At 53.8% G+C, this 19,087-nt stretch overlaps 7 protein-coding genes across 7 annotated transcripts; 3 read left to right on the forward strand and 4 right to left on the reverse strand.

Annotated features, from left to right (window-relative positions):
- Positions 1-817: 817 nt before the first annotated feature.
- Positions 818-4,222, forward strand: J4E87_005534 (uncharacterized protein; the record flags this gene model as incomplete). The annotated part of the gene is made up of 1 exon (XM_049377146.1): positions 818-4,222. The coding sequence occupies one exon, from the start codon at positions 818-820 to the stop codon at positions 4,220-4,222; it is 3,405 nt and encodes a 1,134-aa protein (XP_049233371.1).
- A 38-nt stretch (positions 4,223-4,260) lies between these two features.
- On the forward strand, positions 4,261-5,385 carry J4E87_005535 (uncharacterized protein; the record flags this gene model as incomplete). The annotated part of the gene is made up of 1 exon (XM_049377147.1): positions 4,261-5,385. The coding sequence occupies one exon, from the start codon at positions 4,261-4,263 to the stop codon at positions 5,383-5,385; it is 1,125 nt and encodes a 374-aa protein (XP_049233372.1).
- A 939-nt stretch (positions 5,386-6,324) lies between these two features.
- J4E87_005536 (uncharacterized protein) lies at positions 6,325-8,572 on the reverse strand (the record flags this gene model as incomplete). The annotated part of the gene is made up of 5 exons (XM_049377148.1): positions 6,325-7,131; positions 7,198-7,254; positions 7,319-7,382; positions 7,706-8,447; positions 8,497-8,572. The coding sequence occupies 5 exons, from the start codon at positions 8,570-8,572 to the stop codon at positions 6,325-6,327; spliced, it is 1,746 nt and encodes a 581-aa protein (XP_049233373.1).
- Positions 8,573-8,968: 396 nt separating this feature from the next.
- On the reverse strand, positions 8,969-10,067 carry J4E87_005537 (uncharacterized protein; the record flags this gene model as incomplete). The annotated part of the gene is made up of 2 exons (XM_049377149.1): positions 8,969-10,035; positions 10,064-10,067. The coding sequence occupies 2 exons, from the start codon at positions 10,065-10,067 to the stop codon at positions 8,969-8,971; spliced, it is 1,071 nt and encodes a 356-aa protein (XP_049233374.1).
- Positions 10,068-12,118: 2,051 nt separating this feature from the next.
- GRS1 (Glycine--tRNA ligase 1, mitochondrial) lies at positions 12,119-14,245 on the reverse strand (the record flags this gene model as incomplete). Its single annotated transcript, XM_049377150.1, has 4 exons — positions 12,119-12,334; positions 12,386-12,604; positions 12,654-14,123; positions 14,177-14,245. The coding sequence occupies 4 exons, from the start codon at positions 14,243-14,245 to the stop codon at positions 12,119-12,121; spliced, it is 1,974 nt and encodes a 657-aa protein (XP_049233375.1).
- Positions 14,246-14,701: 456 nt separating this feature from the next.
- Positions 14,702-16,072, forward strand: J4E87_005539 (uncharacterized protein; the record flags this gene model as incomplete). Its single annotated transcript, XM_049377151.1, has 2 exons — positions 14,702-15,897; positions 15,958-16,072. 2 exons carry the CDS (start codon positions 14,702-14,704, stop codon positions 16,070-16,072), a joined length of 1,311 nt encoding a protein of 436 aa, XP_049233376.1.
- A 705-nt stretch (positions 16,073-16,777) lies between these two features.
- Positions 16,778-18,452, reverse strand: J4E87_005540 (uncharacterized protein; the record flags this gene model as incomplete). The annotated part of the gene is made up of 2 exons (XM_049377152.1): positions 16,778-17,815; positions 17,985-18,452. The coding sequence occupies 2 exons, from the start codon at positions 18,450-18,452 to the stop codon at positions 16,778-16,780; spliced, it is 1,506 nt and encodes a 501-aa protein (XP_049233377.1).
- Between the last annotated feature and the right edge of the window lie 635 nt (positions 18,453-19,087).

The raw sequence follows: 19,087 nt of genomic DNA on the forward strand, positions 1-19,087 counted from the left end.
GAATGGTGGTCTAGTTTGAGCAGCAGGTGGTGGAACTGGTAGCGGGGCTCTTGGGGATGACGGTGGGCTTGTTGTAGAAGAGCTTTTATCACTACCTGTATTACTACCCTTACCACCACGACCACGGCCGCAGCAACAGCACCATGTCAGGAATATTAGAATCAGTAGACCAAGAAAAGCTCCCACAAAAGCTCCTCCAATAACTTCGCTAGATGGTCGCGCAAGAGTAGGGCTTACGGGACCAGTCTCTTCGACGGTCGCTGCAGTGGGGGTCCAGCGGCGAGCAGCGGCTGGGAACGCTTCAGGTATACGAACGACGTGCGACGGTGATTGATCTGAGCAATCCGGTGGCGGTGCTGTCAACCATGACTGTATTCGAGGCGCAAGCTTCAGGACAGGCATGTGGGAAGTCTAGTTCGCATCGTGACAAAGGTCGAAACTACACAGCCTGCTCAAGGTGCAAAGATGCGCCGAAATGAGAAGGCTGGCTACTATCGAAACACGGCTGCGCCGAAAATGGAGGCGGGGGGTTGTTCGAAACGGTCAGTACACCCGGCGTTACGCTGAACTTCTGCATATCCGCTTGGCCTAGGTTGGGTATGCAGGCGAGCTATCTTTCAGCCCCCACTGCGCCGCAGCCCGGATGACATCGGGAGGCGGCCCGCAGAACTTCGAGATCGATTACACATCGACGACGCGGAACGACCGAAGGAGGGATCCGACCTCTTCTCTATTTTTTGTATGCCAGATTGCCAACACTTTACCGGTACGGCGCGAGGACGGATTTGAGGAGTGGCGAAGGTCCTCCCCTCCTGAGATGACGCTCGATGCCCGAATCAACGAACTCCGTTCTGAAGCTGAAAGCCTTGAGGCTATAGCCAAAAATATAGGTAAGGCTTCTCTCCCAGGTGTCGTCATAGCGTGGGAGAGAGCGACCGATTTGGCCGAACAACACTACGGGAATCTTGATCAAAAGACTTTGGAGATACGTGAACGCCTAGCCGCAAGCCTTATGAAGGCTGGAGACTTCCAGAAGGCGATTGTGTGTGGACTGGAGAACGAGCAACGTACGCTCGAGCGCTACAGACGGGACCGGGGTTCTTCTCGCGAAATTAGCGCCCCGGCACGGGCGTCCAAGGAAAACCACCTGGAGGCTCAAAGACAATTAGCGCGGGCGTACTTAGAGAGCAAAGACTACAAGAATGCGATCAAAAAGTTCCGGGCAGTTGTCGAAGATAACATCATATCGAAGTCGGCGGAACAAAGATGTATGGACCGGGTGGATCTTGCAGCGGCCATGTACGAACTTGGTACAGACCGCGACATTATGGAAGCAATAAATCTGAACATGACGACCTTGCAAAGAGCGGAGGCGAGTCTGGGAAAAGACCACATTGAATCCGTACATGTAAGATACAACCTAGGCAGAGAGTTGAGCGCTCTGAAGAAGTACGGCGACGCCCTGGAGAAATTCAGCGAGGTGATGGAGATCCTCCATTTGAAAAACTGCCAAGCCAGATCATCGCCCGAATACCAACAGTATCTAGAAGACACAGAGGACGCGGTTCGGACCTGTAAAATCAATATCGACCGACAAAACTTGAAAGCAAGTCGGCGGGCTGACGCGGCAGTGGAAGAGAAAAGACGGAGAGAGGAGGTGCTCAAGGCGCAAGTGGCTGAGCAGAAGCGTCTGCATGAGGTTGCTGCGGCAGCAGAGAAAGAGAGAAAGCGAAGAGAAGAACTCCTAAAGTCACAGATAGCTGAGCAAGAACGTTTACAAGAAGCTGCAGACCGAGAAGAACGGGCCAAGGTAAGACAGCAAGCTGCCGCGGCAGCGGAAGAGAGAAGACGGAGAGAAGTGCTCAAGACACAAATAGATGAGCAGAAACGTTTGAAAGAGTCTGCAGACCAGAAAGAGCAGGCTGACTTGATACGAGCGCGCGAGGAAGAAGAGGCGAGAAGGAAGCAGAAGGAAAAGGACAGACGAGCGCGCAGAGCGAAAGAAGAAGAGAAGAAACAAATAGCTGAACAGAAGCGTCTTAGAGAGGTTGCGGACCAAAAAGAGCAGGCTGACTTGGTACGAGCGCGCGAGGAAGAGGAGACGAAACGAAAGCAAGACGAGAAAGACATACGAGCGCGCAAAGCAAAGGAAGAAGACAAGAAACAGAAAGAGCCAGGTAGGCAAGCAGCGCGAGATGGAGAAACGGTGGCCAAAAGAAAAGCCAAAGACATACATCAAGCCGAGCAAACCCCAATGCAAGAAGCAAGAGAGAAGAGATGGAAAGGGAAGGAGACAGCGAAGCAACCAGCAGCGGAAAGCTCAAGGACAAGAGAAGAAAAAACCTTGGAGAAGCCGGAGGCATCGAAAGCGGAGAAGAAAGATCGCCGTAATGAGGATCAGAAGAAGAATGCAGACCGGAAAAAGATTGGGGAGGAACCGATGAAGCGTCCGGAAGGAGAAAACACAAGACCGAAAAGTCGTGGGCAAGATACGAATAAGCAGCAAGACAAGAAGACTCCAGACAAGAAAGAAACCCGGGAGCCTTCGGGTACAGACAGAGCAGCGAGACGGGAGTCCGAAAAGAATTCTGGGCCCAAGGCGCAAGCCAAACCACTGGAGAAGCAGCCTCCAGAACCGAAAAAGGAGCGTAAAGAAAAAGATGAGCACCAGAAGACGGGAAGGAGGAGCCCCAGAATAGACCCAGTCGATACACCAGTGGCACACACCCAGGACCTTTTGAGTGCAGACAGAGCAGCGAGACGAGACACCGAAAGGCTTTCAGCTTCCAAAGCGCAAGCCAAATCACTGGAGAAGCAGCCTCAAGAACCACAAAAGGAGCGTAAAGAGAAAGATGACCATGAGAACGCGGGAAGGAGAAGCCCCAGAAAAGATCCAGCCGATATACCAGTGGCGCAAACCCAGGACCCTTTGGGTGCAGACAGAGAAACGAGACAGGAGACTGTAAAAGGTTCAGCCAAACAACAGGAGAAGCAGCCTCCAGAGTCACAGAAAGATCGTCAAAAGAAAGACGAGCACCGGAAGGTCGAAAAGAAGAGCCCCAAGACGGATCCAGCCGAGATACCGGTGGCGCAACATCCACCTCTACCAACACACAAAGCCCAGAGTGAGGTATTGCCGAACGCGATATCCCGCAAAAGCGAAAGTTCGACTCTTCCCAAGTCTACCACTGCTCTGCCAGCGAAGATTGAGGCGGTCTCAACGCCGGTGAGCGGCGCAAAAGCGAGTCCGACACATCAGGTGAAGTTTTCCCCTGCGATAGAGATCATTGTACACAACCAGAGTTCCTCGAGGGAAGACTCTTCACGTTCGAGTGTGAACCCCAGAAAAAGAGAGACTACAGAAGAGCCATCGTCTAAGCAAACACCACCCGAGATTCACCGTGTGTCCAGGAAAAGTATCCCCCCGGCAAACCCAGCGGGTGAGGAGAACATATTGCAACAGTTGGATGCGCTTGCAAAGGCTCTGAAGGGGCTTGAGGCACATAATGAAGAGCTGGGCAACGCTAGTTCTGCTGTTGAGTGGCAAAGTACAACACTTGGAAAGGAAAGGTCCCTTCGAGCAGTGTCACCAGCAGAAGATGCACACCCACAATCGAGCGCGCAGCGCGAGGGTTCGGCTAAGGAGCAGCTGCCGGAACGCAGTAATCGATCTCCAGCACCGGGAGCGCATTCCGAGCAAACCACAGGTCAATCTAGCAAGATAAACAACGAACCTGCGACAGATCAAATAGTTCGCACCTCAATGTCGTGGTTAGGGAAGCAGACCAAACAGATGGTAGACCTGCTGGTTCCAACAGCTTCGCCGCGTGTTCCAATCACGCCCAGAACGATCTCTGAGTCCTTCGTGTCGAGAAAAGAGCCAGAGCAGGGAAGCAGCACTCGTGAGGCTGAGATATGGTTCGACACACAATCTCAGCCTCATGTACGATCTGAATCTGTTCCAATCATCCACCAAGAGACGTCCAAGGCCGATGTAAGGGATAGTTTCGTGCCCGGTGGGTGGCATCAAGACTTTGATGATCCCAGCCCTCTTCATGGATTGAGAAAGATCCGCTCCAACGACCAACCAGGCCAGAAAGGCTTGCGGGTAGTGCAGACAGAAGACGGAAGACACAGGCGCGCCTCATCCGTAAACATATTGAGAAGAAGTATTTCCGAAATGAGTAGTGCGCCAATCCAAAACTGGAGCGCCCAAGAGTGAGTCCCGAGGTACCCCAAACATCAAACGTCTCGTTAACGATGCATAGTGAAGTCATAGCCGATGGTTGGTTCGAAGACCTACGTGACCATGCACATGTACTGCTGGACAGGTACAAGGACGACTCTTATAAGGCGAAGAAGACAGAACGACGCGTAAAGATCGCTGTACTCGACAGTGGCGTGGCTAAGAGCGCCACCCAGGGCCGAGTTCCGCATCTGATGAAGAGTCCACGAGTGAAGTTAGGAAAGCAGCTAGATTCGTCTCTGCCCTGGAACTGTGACAGCAAAGGCCATGGTACACATGCTGTCGGTGTGATCCTCACTGTTTGCCCGTACGCAGACGTGTATGTATACAGGGTCTGCGAAGGTACCGAAGCAATCGACAGGAAGTACGTAGCGGAGGCCATTAATGACGCTGTCGAGAAGAAGAAGGTCGACATCATCAGTATGAGTCTAGGCTGGAATGAGGACAGTGATTACGAACTTCGAGCGGCGATTAGACGTGCTAGAGCTAGCAATGTTCTACTCTTCGCGGCGAGCTCGAACGAAGGCATCCGAACGAAAGCCGGCATGTCGTATCCAGCTCGAGCTTTGGAAGTTATCGCGGTCGATGCAGCAGACGTTCATGGTAACCCGTCCAAGTTCAACCCTCCACAACTCAGCCACAAAGCCAGATTTACTGCCCTGGGCGAAGCAGTAAGGTCTGCGTACCCTACACACCTTCCTTCTGAGGATCCACATGAGGGGTGGAAGAGAATGGTAGGAACATCCTGTGCCACTCCTATTGCTGCCGGCATTGCGGGACTAGTACTAGAATTTGCCCGTCAACGACCGCTTTGCTTCGAGCCTGCCATCGAAACCTACCTAAAGTCCGTAGAGGGTATGAGACTGATCTTGACGAAATGCCTATCGCTCAAGTATGCAGACAGTTCGCCCTTCAACCATCTCGACCCAACGATATTATTCCATTGTACCGAAAGATACGATGACGGTGGTAGCTTTTCCGAATCTATGTGTCCGCGACACAACGCAGCATACAACATCGTGTCGAGGCTTCGCGAAGAGTTCTCGCAGGATATAGGCGACCAGATGCTGACGGCATTGCAGATGGAATTGCAAAAAGAATGGGCTATACGCGTTCAGAGTAGACCAGAAGAGAATTGATGTTCGTGGTTTTGATGATCAGTAGAAAACCTGGGAGGGGTCCTACGCGTTCAGGACGCGCTAGTGCACGTCCTGGTGGCCATGGCATGCGTCATGATGTAGGGAAGGTCCTTGTACTGCTACCGCGTCTAATTCATACTCAAACTGAGGAATCCTGTTCAATGCATCACCTCAAAACATTCGCTTCCTACAAATCTTCATCTGCACTGATGGGATATGTAGATAACACCGGCGCTGTTGCGACCCAATATCATGATGCACGATGCGGAACTGAGTCAGGCACCCGCCGTCGCAGCTACCTACGTGGCACCTCAGAACTGCTCGAGCCAAGATTCCCACTTACAAACACCACAAGCACCGCTGCGTAGCTGACGTAGAATTAGCTGTCGAAAATGGAATATAGACCTTTATACTTACGCGGCCGCAGGTAAGAAGGAAATCCCCTTGATACCTCTTATGTTCATTCCGATAAGCTACAGCAACCCCGGTAGATATTAGTAATACCGCATCGCAGGCTCGCGCCGACAAGATGCGTACCTTAATCAGTGAGTTAGATCAAGCAGAGAATCGCCGGCTTGACCAGATAGAGCGAAGAGGCATATCTGCTGCGGATGATGTACAGAAGCAACGGTATAAGCTTGAACGGACAAAGCTTTTGGACGAACTTCGGAGCTTGACACACGCGCAGGGGCCTTAAATGGTACATAAAAGCCTTGAAAGACTCGCAGCCCTGAACTTTGCGCATGACATGATAGAAACACCACCTTCTAGATCTCAACACAACTTCTCATTCACACCAACCTAGGCAAAAACTGAACACCCTAGAGTCTACGTTAACGTTAACGTTGAGTCACCTACTTTGCAAGCTTTTGTCTTAATGTAGTCTGTAGACCTGTTCAGCTTCTTTCTTGTATGAGTGCAACGTGAATTCAAGTGTCTTCACCGCCGTCCATTCAACATCCTCCCCTCCTCATCCCCCTCCTCCAGATCACTCAGTTCAAACTCCTCGGCATTCCTCAAGCTCTCCTCATCCCCCTTAACCTTCCCCCAGCCCTTCTCATCCGCAGGATTAGGAAACGGCTCCGCACACCCCCGATTCCTCAGCGCAGGATAATATCTCCTATACGTATAATGCGCCACAGCCATACCCAGCACCGATCCCACACTAACATCGTAAACATCATGCCTATAGTCTTCGCAACGCGAAATCGCGATAAGCGCTGCGCCAAGCAGGGGTGCGAGAGCGAGGAGGACGCGGGCGAGGTCGGCGCGCGGGCGGTAGACGTGGCATTGGCCTGCGATGAAGAGGGCGAGATAGCCGAGGCCGCTGAAGGAGAAACTACTATGTCCGCTTGGGAAACTGCGCCATCCGTCGTGTAAAACGTGATGATTCGTTTCGGTGCAGACGTCAAAAGTAACGAGTTGGTGTGCTGGCGTGCCAGGAGCGGGTTTGCACCGAGCGATGAGATCGGGACGAGGACGGCCAACAGCATTTTTAATCACGTCGGTGATGAACATGGTGAGGATCATGCTGATGAACCAGCCGAGGATTGTAACGTGCGCTTTGTGCGTTCCAGGGCGCAGGACAAGGGCCCAGGCGATGAGGACGGCGAGGGGCACAGCGCCGGCGTAGATGAAGAGCCAGGAGACGGGGACGCGTTCGTGTTCTGCGTGGGGGTAGTTGATGGCGAGGTTGTCGAGGAAGAACATGCGGTGGAAGGGTTCGGCGAGGAATTGTATCTGTGCCTAGTTTGTCAGTCTTGCTTTCTTGTTGAAACCGAGAGGGGTCATTCTGGTATTGTGATTACGCACCAGTATGTACCCGCATACTAAAATGGCAATGCCAACATAATCCGAGGCATACGAGCGCTGCAGATGTGTGTTAGCTATCTCTATCCATGCGTAAACCACGCCTCATTGTGAATTCGCTCACCTGCCAGAAGCGCGCCGCCGCGCCTAGGAAACCAGGCGAGTTCAACAGCTCATTGGAATTGAGCCTGTGTGTTGGAGCAGGCATGGTCGCGTGGTCAGCACGCGCGCATGGTAGTCGAGGTTTAGCAAGCGTCTTCGGAGGTGTGTCTTCAACTCCGCAAATGCAGGGAGAAACGCGCTAGTGGGGGCGGCTTGCGTCACTCAGGGTACACGCCTAACGTAAAACACCATGCACCGTCCCTAGACTATATCCATCTCGAATTCCACAATGACTATGCAAGACACAAACCATCCCATCTCAATACTTTCCTGCTAACAACATCAATACGTAGAAGCCAACATACCCAACCTCCCTCCATCAACCACAACCACACTCCCATTCAAATACCCCCCAGCCCTTCCCGCCATCCACAACACCGCGCCCGCAATATCCTCCTCCTTGCCCGTCCTGCCCTCCGGTACAACACTCCTATCCACCTCCCCATTGGGTCCCTTCTCCAACGACCCAATAATGCCCATCGCGAGCTCTGACGGGAAAATGCCCGGCGCAAGTACATTACAACGGATACCGTAAGGCACAAACGCCGTAGCCAGCATCTTGGTCATATGCGTAACAGCCGCTTTACTGCTATTGTAAGCGAACGACGCGCCGGTTAAACGCGAGAAACCGCCGATACTCGATGTCGTTATAATTTGAGAACGGACATCAGCGTGCGTGGTTTTCTTGCTGTTTCCCGCATCGAGGAGCGTGAGGAAGGACAGCGCCGTATAATATACCGCCGTGTTGTTCACCGCATACGTGTTGGTAAAGTCGGCCATGGGCGTCTCGAGCGCGTGTGCTGCGTACTCTGCGACTGACGGCGCGGCGCATCCTGGTGCTGCTTTGAGCGGCTTAGGGCCCATGATGCCTGCGTTGCAGATGAGGAGGTTGATGTAGCCTGTTTCGATCTCGACGTGCTTTGCGATTGAGAGAAGAGATTCGCGTGAGGTGACGTCGCCGGGTAGCGGGATGACGGTCTCTGGGTTGATGCTTTTGGCGGCCGAGTGGAGGACGTCTGGACGGCGGCCTACGATGTAGATGCGGTGGGCGCCGTTGGCTGCTAGGGCTTTGGCCATCATCAACCCGATGCCTGATGTTGTTAGAGGAGTGCTGTTCAGTCTGGTATGTGGATGGGCTACCAGTTCCGCCTCCTGTGATGACGGCTACCATGCCGTTGACGTTGAAGAGCTCGTTGGCTGAGAGGTTTGTAGACATCTTTGGACGTTTAAGGGTAGAAAGCTTTGCAAATGCGGACTTACGGCGTCGTTACTTGAATATATGTCATTGCTACGGCTCCACCTTCCGAACATGATGATTTCTGTACGACCAGCGTGCTTGCCGTGCTCGACTGGGATGATGGGTGGTGACTTCCCTTTCCATCTTCCTTGGCAGGTCATCGATGCAAACTCAATTACCCAAGGACGGATTCTGTAAAGTGAAATTCCATTGCATCGGTGACATACGGGCAAGCGCGGTATCAGTCGATGTGCATTGTAGCGGAGATGTTTTCTGCAAGGTAGTCGTGCCTCATAATACCGATATCCAATTCACATTACCACCTTCCCCGAAAATGCGAGTATCAACAGACACATCAGCCGATCACTCCCGAGGTCACTTCTCCGCATGCCAACTTTTCCTAGCGGTAACCCACTTGAAGCTTGCACACCACCCCTCCACCTCGCCCCGTTCCGACCGCTCAACATAATCATAAATCTCTTTTTGCGCGACCAATATATCAGCTCTCAACTCCTCCGCTGTCCAAACCCTCGTCTTACTCCCCCAGTGCGTCAACAGTCTCAAGCAAACCGGCTCAAACATCTCCATACCAAGCACAAACATCATCTTGCCAAGCGATCGCTGCGCTTCGTCCTTTGGCCATTGTCCGACTGGCACGTTGACTTGGGTCGTTTGGACGTCTTCGAAGCCTGCTTCTTCGAGATAGGTGTGGTGCATGTAGAAGAGGCCGAGTGGACGGCCAGATTTGAATGATGCTTCCATGAACGCCACGTAGAGTTTCCGTAGGGTAGGCATGGGTATGTTTGCTGCTGTGATCTCTCCTGGGCCCATGGGCACTTGACCGAGATCCCAATCTGCGAGTTCGATACATCCACCGGGTGAAAGGCTCTTGTAGATCTCGGCATATACGTCTTCCCAGTGCGTAAAAGAGCCCTTCATGTTTCGTAAATGTATGAGCTCAAAGGAGTCGCTAAAGTGCCAGCCAGGTTCAGGCTGCGGGGTAAGTGTTGAGAGATCAATAGTCAAATGCTCCTCGGGCGTAGGCTCCCTTCCCTGCTGACTGAGATCGACCGTTGACTTAGGCTTCCTCAGCGCGTCGATGGGAGTCCGATTAGCCAATTCATTGGCTAGATCTAGAGTAGCGAGCTGGTTGATCAGCTGGTCGACATCCATCTCTTTTCCCCAGACGTCAAGGTCGTCCAGCTCCCATGTCACCCGGGCGTCGCCTAACGTGGCTTCGGTGGTGTCTATATCCCATTCCGTCATGTCAATTCCGACAACCTCCGCGTGCGGGTATTGACGCGCCATGGCAACAGCCCAGTGACCTGGTCCAGTGCCCAGGTCGAGTATTCTTCGGGTAGTAGGCAGTAATTTCGCAGTGGTAAGCTTGCCATGAAGTGCGCGGACGAAGATCTCATGCTGTAGAGACAAACGATCCTGCTCTACGAAGTCGTTATGCTGCTTGTATACGCATGGTAGGTAGTACGTTTCATTGCCGTACGTTCGTCCATTTTCATGAAAATATTCTAGATCGTCGGAAGCTAATGTGCGGACAGAGCGACTGTCGAGATAGGTGTCAGCTTTGTATACCGTGCGGTGGTATTTGGTGGCTGATCACCCGTAAGGCTACAGCAATCGTTGTTGATCCTTGGAGACTGCCGAGTGGATCTTCCCAGGTGCCCCAACGACCACGTCACAACGCAGAGTGGCAAATAACTGCAAGAATAGAAAACAGCAACGTACTTAGACTCGATCGACGAGATACTCTCCGAGTCAGCCCGTCGGCGTTTGAGTGGAGCGCCTGTGAGAGGGGCAACCACGTCGCCGGGTGGTGGCTGTCCCTCGTCCATGGTCTCGGAAAGCCGATGCAAAAGATCTAACAGTTCTCGTTAAACAAATAAGACAAGAATGACAGGTAGACGGAAGAAGTAGAAATCATTCGTCTCTTGGGTATGTGCTGCATCCGTAGTACCCTAGTAGACGGGTGCTAAAAGCTGAGGTTCTGCATGCTAAGCGATGGTCGCTTGATGCTGGGGGCGCGTGGGTACTGCGTATACGGTCTACATGTGCTGGACCGTAAACGGAAACGGGCGACTTACGGCGAGAAGATCTGCAGGCGGTAGAGGAAATCGCGCTATGTGGGTGACTGACGCGATAGTTGATGGTACGCGGGCGACCGACGTAGACGTGTTGCAGCACGTTAGTAAGAGGTGGTCAGGACCGCCAATACCTCTGTTTGCTAAGAATTAGGCCTCGACCGATGCTCATCAGACTCTGAACAGCCACAAAAACGGTACGCAGGCTCAGCTGCCCGCTGACTTCTAATCATGTTGGCTCTGACACGGACGAATTACCAACCCAGCCTTAGACAGCAGGCTATCTATGTTCGACCTTCGGGCGGGATGATTGACGAAGGGATGCGCTGATACTGAGTCAACCCGTTGGCGACATGAATGCGTCCATCGCTATGTTACAACGCAATCTCCGGTTCGTGCTACGTGTTCGCAGGTGTTAGCGCGTAAGAACCCAGACCCTGCTGCCGGCTTGCAGCATGTCACAAAAGGTCGTAGCACAAGTCCAGAACCAAACTGAAGCAGCCTCTTGCTGATACTACCGCGGAGAGCAGAGTCTTAGACGTCTCAGCTGGGCTCTAGGCACAGACTTTTGGCGCCGGGCTTTTTGACGGTGCGGCCATGCTACCGGCGCCAGCGGAGCGGATCCAGTAGATCGTCAACCGGACTGCCGGGAGTGAATGCACCGTCTTGTAGCTTTTTGCACAATGTGTAGGGCACATTTGCTTCAAGGCCTTTTGCTTTGCTTCATCCCAGACCATCCTCCTCGGAGACTTTTCACACCTAGCACGCAGAGGAGTAAGCTCGACGCGGACGAGTCATTGCTGGTCATGTTTGATCCTAGCAGATGCAGCGGGTGCCGCCCGATGTATGTACGAACCAGAGAATCGACGGGTTGGCGACCAGGGATGCCGGGTTATCAAGCTGTTGGTGCTGGTAGAAGTAATATATCTTTTGTCTCCATCAAAAACCATACATAGCAAGTGATAGACAGCACTGGCCGACCAGCCTATCGAGGAGCATTCCAGCTGTGAAGTCGGTCGGGCGATCCTGCAGTATACGGGAAAGGTGCCGGACATCCCGGATCCCGGGAGGTGCAACCAGAGTGAGGCTGATATGCAGGCCCCCTACTCTTTCTGATGCGCTTCCGTGCCGCGTCCATATGTCCGAGGGGAGTTTTACATAGCGGGTCAGAGTAAGCAGGAGAGTTGTCTGTGGAGAAAAAGGTGAGACTGAAAGGTGGCGCGAAGTGCGGTGTGCTAAAGTATTGAACGCACAGTTGCGGCGCGGGCGAATTACACCTCACGGTGTGATACACGGAAGGAGCGAGTGACAACATTGGCAAGCGGAATACGCTGGATTTTTCCGCTTCATATCAAAGTAACGTCAATTCTAATACACAGGCTACGTTTCTCGTTAGGACGCAGTTCTTCTATAGACATGCTCTATACAATCAGTCGACCTCTTGGCCCTCAAACTTGGGTAACCGTGCGGCAACATCTGACCAGGTCTCTTCACCCCTCACGATGTTCGCAACGGCCTGAGCAATCTCCTCGAGGCTTGCGCGCACTTGGCCAGTAGTGTCTCGGTCTCTGAGTGTGAATGTGTTGTCCTTGATGGACTGGAAATCGACGGTGATACCGAGAGGTGTACCAAGCTCATCGTTACGCTGGGACGTGTTAGACTCTGATCGAGAATACAGGGTAAACGGAGTACTTACGGCATAGCGCTTGCCGATTGAGGCACCGGAAGCGTCGACGCGGTTGGAGACACCAATCTTCCGCAGTTTGTCCTTCAGTTTCCGTACGAACGGATCGAAGTCTGGGTTTGAACTGAGTGGCACGATGAGCACCTTGGTCGGTGCGACGGCCGGAGGGAAGGACAGGACAGCCTTGGCTTCGTCGTCCTCACGGGTCCAGTAGACATGTTCACATAGAGCCTGGATCAGTCAGCAAGGTATGCATAGCCCTCAACGCATCGGTACTTACGTAGAATATGCGGCCAATACCAAATGACGGCTCGATGACGTTTGGTGTGTATTCCCGTGTGTGTTCTACTCGGGTCTGCTTCGATATGGTAATGAGCTCCTTTGGTACCTCGACCTTGCCATCACCAACTTCAGGAACGTCAATGACGATCTTGCCCTCCTTCTCTAGGTCTAGAGATAGCTTCTCACGGAGATCTTGCGACAGTGCTTCGATGGCCGCTTCGACAGTCTTACCGTCCTTCTTGAAGGTGGGACCGAACTTCTTCTTGTCGAGTTGGCATTGCCACTCTTCAACCTTCTTCGGCTCCTTTAGTGTTTCACGGACAATAAGAGGTGCACCGGTCTTCTTCATGTGGACTGAGAGATCGTATGCGCTACGGTCAGCACAACCGACACACTCGATCCAGCCGTATGATGTGAGCAGCTCAGCGTCCCAGCAGTCGGCGGCGTAATGGGCCATTTCATTGGCCATGTGCTGTCTAAAGCGAATCTTCTTTGGGTCGACGCCGAGCTTGAGCAGGAACAGCTGGATACGGGCCAAGAAGTAACCAAGTGTCTCGTTGTCGACCAGACCCGTCTCGACAGCCTTGCCAATCTTGGTGGTCTCAACAGTGGTCTTGCCTGAAAGCTGTACGTCCCGGTTGAGCAGCTCAAGCTCAACGTCCTTGACCTCCTCGAAGCGTGGGTGTTTCTTGCCGCCCTCCGGGTCGACAAAGTGCTCGATCTCAGCCATGAGGAATTCTCGTACGCGTAGCAGACCCTGTCGCGGGGAAATTTCGTTGCGGAACGACTTGCCGATAGAGGCAGAGGCGAAGGGCATTTGCTGGTTGTTGTGGTCTAGCAACTTCTGGAAGTTGACGAACTGACCCTGGGCGGTCTCAGGACGTAGGTATGCGGGCAGATTGGACGAGGGGCCGATGGAGGTCTGGAACATGAGGTTAAATGCGACGGGCGGTAGGAGTTCGCCGTTGGTAGCGGGGTTCTTGATGTCGTACTTCTTCATGAGGAGGCCGAGCTCTTCGCCGTTGTAGTTGTCAATCTTGGCCAGCACCTCCTCGATCTCCTTGACCATGGAGTCCTCAAGCTTGACGGCCGAGATGTTCTTGACCTTCTTCTTTTTCTTCTTGGGATCCTCCTCCTCAGCCTCGACCTTCTGGCCGCGTGCCTCCTTGTCGCCCTTCAACCTGGCCTCGAGAACCTCTTCGACCAAGTGATCGGCTCGGAAGATCTCGCCCGTCTTGGGGTCTTTGCACATCCAGTCGGCGAACTTGTCTACGTGGCCGGAGGTCTTGAGGACCTCGTGTGTGGTGAGGATGGTGGGCTCGACCTTGAGCATGTCCTCCTCGAGGACGAAGTGCTCGCGCCATATGTCGACGATGTTGTCGGTGAGGGCAGAGCCGGGCGGGCCGTAGTCGTAGAGGCCGGCGACACCACCGTAGATGTCGAACGAGGGCGCGTAGAAGTATTTGTGCTACAATGGCTGCTGTTAGCACAATTGGACAGTGTTGGGGCCGTCGCACTCACCTTCATAAGCTGCTCGAAGGCAGCGCGCTCGAAGGGCTTGCCCTTGTGGGTCGTGGTATCGCTCGGCATGGCGACGTTCTTCCGCTGGGGCAGGGTGACCTTGTATCGCAAGAGGGGTGGTGTGGACGAGAAGTGCTTGGTGGGATGAGTCGGCGGAGGTGGGGCACGATATTGGACGGGCCTACGTAGAGGCAGACGCGCAGCAAGTTGGGGGACGCGCACTGGAATTAGGCGGCGCATATACTACGGCTCCTCTCTTGCATGCGACAAGAGAACACTAATGAGCGACGCGGTCTAATGTACAAACGGGCTACAAACTTCGGGCACGGAAACCAAGAAAAGCGATGCTTCGAGTTCGACACGCCTGAGGCTCTGCTAATGTGTGGCGCGCCAAGATTGCGGAAAAGCACAGGCCGCGGCTCCACCGAAAAGTTGAGCAGCACCGTCTTGCGGACTCCACGGCCAGTGCGACACACACCAGACCACACACTCCAATACGGACCAGTAACGTGACCCCGCTCCAACATGGCCTTCTCCAAGAGCCCCAATGTCGCCTCTGGGATCAAGCCCAAGAACAAACTGCGCAGACAGGCGGCGCATCTCTCTATCAAGAAGGCGCGCGAATCAGAAAAACGAGACGCAAGACTCCGTCGCAAGCGCGAGGAAGAGAAGAACCCTGCGCTACGAGAGGAGCGCTTAGCACAAAACAAGCCTGCGACCATCGACGGCAAGCGAGTATGGGACGAACCAGTCGGCGACGAAGAAGATGCGCTGGGTTGGGCCATTGATGTGGAGAGACTGGCAAAGAGGAGAAAGGTGGAGCAAGAGGAAGCGGCACAACAGGACGGCGACGACGGTGAGGACGAGGGCATACTAGCGAAACTGAAGAAGCGCGACCAAAAAGCAGGCGGAGCCAACTCGGACGACAGCCAGGACGACGAAGCAGACAGCATGCTCGACGACTCCGAATCCGAACCCTCTCTCGACTCCAACGATTCCGACCTAGATTCAGACGCTGCCTCTTCCAAACCCGGGAAACGCGCCTCCAGTCCCAGCGCCACATCCACAGCAACAAACCTCGAACTCTCGCCCGAATTCCTCAAGCAAAAGTTCCCCTCGATATTCAACCCGCGCACCGACGACCCCCAGATCCTCATCACAACCAGCATCAACTCGACGCTCCACAAAGAAGCCGAAATCCTCACCTCCCTCTTCCCCAACAGCACCTACATAAGACGGACCCAGCACGTCCACGCGCACAAATACAGCGTCAAGGAAATCGCCGGTTTCGCCAGCGCACGCGGCTACACAGCCCTCGTAATCCTCATGCAAGCCGAGCACGAGAAGAAGCCCGACGGCCTCGACATTGTCACCCTGCCCGACGGACCTCATTTCCACTTCTCCCTCACAAACTGGGTCGAGGGAAAGAAGCTGCCCCGCCACGCAAACGACACAGGGCACTATCCCGAGCTCATCCTGAATCAGTTCAAAACTCCCCTCGGTATCCTCACAGCCCACCTCTTCCAGAACATGTTCCCTGCGAAACCAGAGTTGGAAGGGCGCCAGGTCCTTACGCTGCACAATCAGCGCGATTACATCTTCGTGAGGAGACATCGCTATGTGTTTAGGGATAAGCGCGAGACCGAGAAACCTATCGTGGGGTCGGATGGTAAGCCGCTTCCGGGCGTGGAGGATGTTAAAGTGGGTATGCAGGAGATTGGGTAAGTTTCGCTATATCTTTGGACTATTCTCAGGACTAGACTGCTAACGAGAATTAACAGACCGAGGATGACACTCAAGCTCCGCAGGATAGATCGCGGTATCCAGTTCAAGAGTGGCCAGGAATGGCAGTGGAAGGGCCGCATGGAGAAGCAGAGGACGAGGTTCAATATGTAGATGTCCCAGACTGGAGACTCCTCCGCAACAATTTTCTTGCTTTGTTGCAAGCAAATACTATACTCTTTTGCACGATTCGTTGTGAAGTCTATGCCAGCCCCGTGCTGGGAACCGACCAGGACACTCAATATCTGTCACGCGCTTTCCTGTACAAGTGGTCGATGAATGCAATAATAACATTGACCATACGATCTAGTACGGTCCGCACTTGCTACACACTAACCCGGGTATCGTACAATACTATCCTACGCCACCCCGTCCGAGTCCCTTTTTAAACCACCCCAAGACGAGCATAACTACTCTCAACCATGTGATCGCCCTCATCGTTCAAGCACTGTGTGGCACGCCCATGTTGCCGCCACCTCGATAGCCAGTCCAAGAATGACCTCCGCGACCGCGATGATTAGAGGGACCAGATGAGTGACTGTTGTGCGATCGGCCACGACGATGCCGTCTCAAAACAGGGTTTTCGGGATAGTAATATCCCTCATGCCAATGGCCACTGGGTAAGCGATTGTGTGGCTGACGAACAAGGCTCAGCCTTAGAAAGGCATTTTCGGGATACTATCTTCCTTTGTCAAAATGGCCACTGGCACCATGCGAATTGTTGCCTGGCAGAAACTCGCTGTATGACAAGTCACCACGGCCTGGGCTCAGAAGGGGAGATTTGGAAGACTCTCCTTCATTCCGCAGAAGGCCACTATCCTACTTGTTGCCGTAGCCGCCGTATCCGCCCGGGGTCATCATGCCTGTGGGTCCAGGAGTATTCGACGCCAGACCAGCTGGGTGGTTTGTGGGTGTGCTTGGGCCGTCGACACCGTGCCTTGCGTTTCCGGGATAGAAGGTGTTGTTGACACCTTGCTGGAAGCCTGTTAAGCCTTGCGAAGCCCCCTGTGCGGCAATGACAGCTTGTTGCGCAGTTGCGCTGGCTGGTGGTCCGACACCAGTGAGACCCCACATGTGGCCGCTCATCTCATCGGGAATGGTTCCGTCGAAGATCTTCTTTTTCATGTCCCAGAAAACGACTCCTGTCAGCCATGCGTCGGATCCTGCTGTATGTGAGTTGCCCACACGCTGGCAACCGAGCTCATCGGCGAGATCTTGAAGGCCGGACTTTGTGCCTAGATTATTGAGTATATTGGTCGCAGTCGATCCGATAACACCGCGCCGAACAAGGTTGTTCGCATGTCGCCAAAGGTACTTGACATCGAGTAACTTGGGGAAGAAGACATTGACGAGCTTGCGGTACGTATCCTCGTCCTCGGGTAGCGATTGTGAGGTGAGCATCTTGAGCATGTATGCGAAGTCGTAACCACTATGAAACGATATCCAGTTGACATCTTCCGACAGAGTCATGCCCGATGTGGTGAGTAATGAACCGAACTCGACAGGGTCGATGCCTAGCTCCTTGTGCTTCTCGAAATCGGCGCCAGACTTCTTAAGCATCTGTATTGACTCCTCGTTGTACATGTCATCTTCGAGGGAGAACTGGAAGTTGAAGGACCATGTGCATGGGCAGACGACGATGTTGTTTGCATGTCGCTGCAGCGATTTTGGCTTGTAGTTTAGGTCTGTAATGTCGAGATGCGATGGCGGGATGTCGCCTTGTACGTTGAAGAGGGTGACGCCGAGTTGGATGATCTTGAGCAAGTCGACGTTGCAGCGCACGGTCTGGTAGTGATATGAGGCTTTCGAGTTGAAGTCTCCGATAGGCCGCGCGACAACACCGGGGAACTCGGTGTCCTATTCAAAGAGTGAGCAGGAAGTCCATGAAGAGGGGGGAGAGGTAGAATGGAAACTACCCCATCAAAAGAAGACGTTGCGCCACCGTTGACGGCTGACTTTACACGCATCAGACAAAGCTCCCAAGCAAGAGCTGTCCGACCGGCTGGTAGGAAAATGGCATACTGACCATGCTGATGTAGGGGTACTGGTCGATGAGCGAGCGCAGCATGTCCATCTCCTGGTGCAGATTCGACCGCCAGACTTCCCGTATCCGCTGTCCTGCAATGCCTTTAGCGCCGTCCTGACCACGAGCAGCATTCTCTTGTATTTGCGCGCCGTGGGCAAATCTCATACGCGCTTCATGCCCGTCGAGTCCTGTGCCTCCGCCTGCCCCACCAATTGCTGCTGCTGCCCCGAGCCCGGCTCCGCCCAGTCCACCACCCAACGGTGCATTTGATTGGAAGCCGCCCTGATGTTGGCCGAAGAGGTTCAGATTGTGTGCCTGGTTGCCGCCGCCGAAGCCTCCATGTTGCATGTTCTGCTGCTGGTGTTGCTGGTGCAGCGGTTGTTGCTGTTGCTGTGGTATTGGGCCCGAGAGATGCGCGAAGGGATTCGAGAGGTTGTGACCGGGGAAGCGGCCCCCGTGAGGCGGCATCGTGAAGCTGCTGTAGTGGTTGCGACGATTCGCGTGTGCGTGGGTGAGGTGGATCCCGTGGATGTTCGTGCAGGTGACGGAATGATGGATCTTCTTGGATGCCTAGATGAAGCTCGCGAGAGTCGTGGGTATCCTCGGGCTGTACGAACGCGTCTGGGGTGGTGATAGCGATGGGGTGCGGGCGATGTGTGAATGGTGTGTGGGGAGAGCAACCGCAGTTGACGACGTGCGGAGGCCGTGCGTATGATCGCTCGCCGCCAAGACATGTCGAGATGCGACTGACGATGGTCCAGGAACCACCGACGCCAGCTTCCACAACCGCCTTGCCTCACACCAGCTGCTCACGAGGCTCATAGAGTACGTAAGCAAGCAACACGCGCTCAATTGATATGTTCTTCCCTGCGCGCAACAATTGCTGACTATGCCAGCTCCATCACCATGGCACCACGCCCCTCCATCACCGGCTTCGACCCCAAGAAGTTCGCCGCTGCCTCTGCGAACGGTACCAAGGGCGACCCATGGGCACGATAGTACGCTTTATACCACGGACATGCCCCATTCCACACATACTTACCTTCCCAGTGAGCAATGGCGATACACCGGACCCTTCACCCGCTTCAACCGCTTCAAGGGCT

This window comes from Alternaria ethzedia (assembly GCF_023757985.1).
Source record: "Alternaria ethzedia strain BMP 0044 chromosome Unknown scaffold_11, whole genome shotgun sequence".
Lineage (NCBI taxonomy): Eukaryota > Fungi > Ascomycota > Dothideomycetes > Pleosporales > Pleosporaceae > Alternaria > Alternaria ethzedia.